We start from the raw sequence: 4,410 nt of genomic DNA, 5'->3' as shown, positions 1-4,410 counted from the left end.
GGTCGCTGGCCCCGCCCCGCTCCCACGTCCCGGCGAGCCCACGCTCGTTCCCCTCCCACGCAGGCCCAGCTCCTCTCTCAAGCCCCGCCCAAACGCGCCAGCAGGTGGCGCCGCTTGGCTCGCCGCCCCCGCCCCCTTCCCGGGGCACGGAGCCCGCCCCCCCGGCTCCGGCGCCAGTCGGGTCTGCGCAGTTTGGGCTTCCGCGCTCGCCCCGCCCCTCTTTTGCCTCTAGCCTGTCCCGCCCGTTTGTGCCGTGTGGGCCTCGTCTGGCCCGCCCCGCCGGCTCCACAGCCGGACCGACCGGCAGGGGCCGCTCCTCGCGGCCTGGCCCCGCCCCGCACAGCGCGCGCCGTCCGCAGAGCCCGCGGCCGTGACGCGAGCGTGACGCAGGCGTGACGCGAGGGCTGCCGCTCCCGAGACGCTCGCGCTGCCCCCGCCGTGCTCCGAGGCAGCGGTAGCTCGGCCCGTGTCGCCAGGCCCGGGCCACCCCCGGGTCCCCACCGCCCGCCATGGACGACTACGCGGTCCTGTCGGACGCTGAGCTGGCCGCCGTGCTGCGCCAGTACAACATCCCGCACGGGCCTGTTGTGGGTATGCGGCGGCGAGCGGGCCCCCTCCCCGCGCTATGCCCGGGTTCCCGGCCCGCGTCCCTGACCGCCTCGCGTCTGTCTGGCCAGGTTCCACTCGCAAGCTCTACGAAAAGAAAATCTTCGAATACGAGACCCAGAGGCGGAGGCTCTCGCCGCCGAACTCGTCCGCATCCTCTTTCTCCTATCGGTTCTCGGGTGAGGCCCCCGCCCCACAGCTCCACCTGGCCTCCCGCGGGGACAGGGTTTGGGCGACGGGGAGGACGGGGTCGGGAGGGTGTGGCAGGGGCGCTGGCTGGGAGGGGCATGGGGAAAAGGGAGCGGAGCCATGGGGGCAAATGCTCCTGTCCCCCCCCCCCTTCAGACTTAGATTCAGCATCCGTGGACTCGGATATGTATGATCTGCCGAAGAAAGAGGACGCCTTACTTTACCAGAGCAAGGGTAAGGCTGAGTTGGGGTGGGGTGGGCACCCTGCCACCTTTATTCCACTCCCTCAGGGACCCCGGTGTCAGGGAGAACCTGAAATCTCAATCCCCATCATTCTCAGCAGCCCTAGAGGGGAGAAACCGTGTCACAGGCTTCCAAATGGGATTCAGATTAGGGCGACTGGGCCCGGTGGGGGATACTGCTGTCCCCTTTACTACCGCTGTCTCCCCTTCCCAAGACTATAGTGATGACTACTATGAGGAGAGTTATTTGACCACCAGGACTTATGGGGAACCTGAGCCTGTGGGCACCTCCAAGGGATTCCGCCAGCCCTCAACTTCACTCGCAGATACAGACACCTTTCACCACCAGGTGAGCTGGCTGTTGAGCAGTTGGGTACAAACCCATGGGGGTCATAGCTGGGTTTGGACAAAACAAGGGGGCCACTGGGTGCAAATGGTAGGTCTTGTGCCTCCAGAGAGGTAGGGTGAGCAGACACCTTCCTGGTCAGGGCCCTCTTCTGGGGGGCTGTCAGAACTGTTAAAACTAGAACATGTGGGACATGCCTTGCACCCTGGTCTGGGATCTAGGTTTGAGCTCTTTCTCAGAACCCTGGGGCACAAAGTAAGGTGCCGGCAGCCAGAACAGTCGTTGAGCAAGTGACAAAGTCCTACAGACATAAGGCTGGGAACTCTGAAGAGTTTTGGAGGGAACAGGGTCTGGGCCTCTAAGCAATGGTCAGAATAAGCCGGCTGGGTAAGTTTGGACTGAGGGATAGGACAGGCCGCACTGACCCTGCCGGCCAGTCCCCTCTCCCTGACTCTTATCTATAGGTGCGCGATGACAGTTTTTTCTCTTCTGAAGAGGAAAGCAAGGATAGGTAAGTAGCAGGAAGGGCCAGGCACCAGGGCTGATTCTGGGCCCGGGCCCTCTTGGCTCATCTGCTCTCCTCTTTGCCTAAGGGAACGCCCTGCCTATGGCCGGGACAGCGCCTACCAGAACATCGTGCACTACCGCCCTGTTTCCAACGTCTCCAGAAGCTCCCTGGGCCTGTCCTATTATCCCACATCCTCTTCCACCTCTCCCATATCCTCATCTTCAGCTTCTCCCACTTCGTGGCTCACCCGTCGTGCTATCCGGCCAGAAAAGCAGGCCGCTGGGGCTGGTCTGGGCCAGGACCGCCAGGTCCCACTCTGGGGCCAGCTGCTCCTATTCCTGGTCTTTGCTGCCTTCCTGCTCTTTGTTTACTACTCCATGCAGGCTGAGGATGGCAATCCCTTCTGGACGGAGCCCTGAGGGTCTGCCTTCATGGCCAGCTGTTCTCTCAGAAGTCCTGGCTGACTGCCTTAGTAGTGTTTGCTGGGGGAGGGGGTGGGGGCTTTTCTGTGTGTTCTAGCTTGGGAGTGCTGGGCTTGGCCCAGGTCAGTGCTTGCTCCCCCTGCCTTGTTCTGCCAGGGAGGCAGTGAGCCCAGGCCCTCCGTGGCATGGTGGGCCCGGGCAGGCCTTCCTCTGGAGTTTCCTGGTCCTGCTTGCCTCTGACCCTTAGGGCCTAGGAAGGCGAGACCCTTCTCCTGGAGAGGAGAATATGGTTGTTGTCATTGCATGCCTCCTGTCTGTTGTCACCTCGTTGGGGGGATTAACTAAGGCCACCCTGACTTTGTTTTCGTGGACACACAATAAAAAGACCATTTATTTTTAATGTGTGGGCTCTTTCTTCTGGATAGGGATCAGGCTCCCCTGGCTGGAGACCTCCAGGCCTTGGGTCTCCAGGATCGACATCTGGCTTTGTTGGTTCTCCCTTTTTGCTTTGGGATTGGGGTAGGGATCACATGCTACCTATGGACGTGTTTGTGCTTTACTTGCAGGGTTCACTCCCTGACTTGTTACCCAAAGCTGCTATAACTACTTAGGCAAAGAACTGTGCCCCCACGGGATGTGGAGAGCCCACTTGGAAATGCGGGTGAGGGTGCATGCACAATGCTGGCTACAGCTGTTTTGATGGGGAAGAGCTGACAACCTGCCTCAGTGTCCGAGGGCAGGGGGATGGGAAGGAAATGAGGCGTGTGTTTGGTGGGGTTTCTCCTGGAAAGCTGCTTGTTGAATGGCATGGGGGAAGGTTCGCAGCACTCTGAAATGCCCCATCACTTCTGGGTCTAATCCAGTCCCTCACCTGGCTGTATTGCTTCTCTCCAGGTTTTCTGTGGGGGAAGGGGGTATTTCATAACCTGAAAAGTTTACATATATTTTTTTAAAGTAAGTGCTAAGGAAACCCAGGGTAGCATGCCACGTGAGGCCACACATACTGGTTCTGTTCTGCCAGCAGAGGGTGGGAAAGTACAGAGGGGCTGGACCCCACTCCAAGCACTCAGGTGGGAAGCAGAGGCTCCATGAGGAATTTCCTGATGGGAGAGGTGCTGGTGTACGTGGAGGACCCAGCCGGCCACCAGGAAGAGGTAGGGCCACCGTCAAGCAGGCGGGCAGGGCACGGCACGGCGGTGCCTCCGTTCAGAGCAGGGCCTCATGGGCTCCTTCCCGCCACAGGCAAAGGTGACTGCCAATAATGACAAGAACCGTACCTTCTCTGTCTGGTACGTCCCCGAAGTGACGGGGACTCACAAGGTGAGCCCTCAGCCCTCAGCCCAAGGGGAGGCTGGTGGGGGAGGCGGTGGCTGGAAGGCCCTGCCCCTGCCCTCACGGTCTGCCCCTCCTGGGCACAGGTCACTTCCTTGCCTCTGACCAGCTCCTTGTTCAGGTGGTAGGACTCAGCCAGACCCAGCCTCAGTTGGCACAGCACCCATGGGCTCCTGTTTATGGCTACACGGTGAGCTTGGGTCAGGGATGGAACTGGAACCGCACCTACCCCTGGCTCCTGGCCATTTTTTTCCTCCATGCTAGTCTTTCTCTCAGGTGTGTGTGTTTTCCTAAAAGTAACACGTGCATTTAGAATATACAGAAAAAAATGAAAGAAATGAATTGCTTCTAATTTTCTCACCACCCCCACAGCTTCAGCCTCCCTTGTTTCCTGCAAGTCACTCCTGCCTGGCTCATCCCCCAGGGCCCAGCCACCTTTGGCATGGATGTCACCAGGCTCCCCGCCTCTGCCCCTCCCCGTGCCAGTGCAAGGGCAGAGACCTGGATGTTCTGTAGGGGCCGGTGGGCATGGGTACAATATGATGCCTCATTGATGACAAAAGGGTCTGATGGGCAGATCAGTGAACCTGGGTCGGGTCACCAGTACACCAGGACCTGAGAGAGGCACTAACTGATTCACCCAACCGATCACCAGCTGATCCCAAATCAAGTGTGTTGAGAGGAGGGCCTGACCCTGCCTGGGCGTGCAGCTGCCCCACAAGCACTCAGTACCTGGGCAGGCCATGGGTCTGGGCAGAAAGGCAA

General features: G+C 60.0%; 1 protein-coding gene across 1 annotated transcript; it reads left to right on the top strand.

The window, feature by feature from the left end:
- The first annotated feature begins 368 nt into the window (after positions 1–368).
- Positions 369–2,713, top strand: EMD (emerin). The gene is made up of 6 exons (XM_035011046.1): positions 369–591; positions 678–785; positions 952–1,029; positions 1,253–1,386; positions 1,848–1,894; positions 1,977–2,713. Exons 1-6 carry the CDS (start codon positions 510–512, stop codon positions 2,308–2,310), a joined length of 783 nt encoding a protein of 260 aa, XP_034866937.1. The 5' UTR covers positions 369–509; the 3' UTR covers positions 2,311–2,713.
- Positions 2,714–4,410: the final 1,697 nt, after the last annotated feature.

This window comes from Mirounga leonina, unplaced genomic scaffold, assembly GCF_011800145.1.
Source record: "Mirounga leonina isolate KUSES-001 unplaced genomic scaffold, KU_Mleo_1.0 Mir_101799, whole genome shotgun sequence".
Classification (NCBI taxonomy): Eukaryota; Metazoa; Chordata; class Mammalia; order Carnivora; family Phocidae; genus Mirounga; species Mirounga leonina.
The sequence above is the reverse complement of the archived record's forward strand: the minus strand, read 5'-3'. Positions and strand labels throughout refer to the sequence as shown.

What these genes read in the sequence shown, in the direction of transcription:
- EMD (XM_035011046.1), top strand. Translation starts at nt 510, where the DNA reads ATGGACGACTACGCGGTCCTGTCGGACGCTGAGCTGGCCGCCGTGCTG. An exon ending in CTTACTTTACCAGAGCAAGG is followed by an intron (nt 1,030 to 1,252) that starts GTAAGGCTGAGT and finishes CCCCTTCCCAAG; the next exon opens with ACTATAGTGATGACTACTAT. An exon ending in GAAGAGGAAAGCAAGGATAG is followed by an intron (nt 1,895 to 1,976) that starts GTAAGTAGCAGG and finishes TCTTTGCCTAAG; the next exon opens with GGAACGCCCTGCCTATGGCC.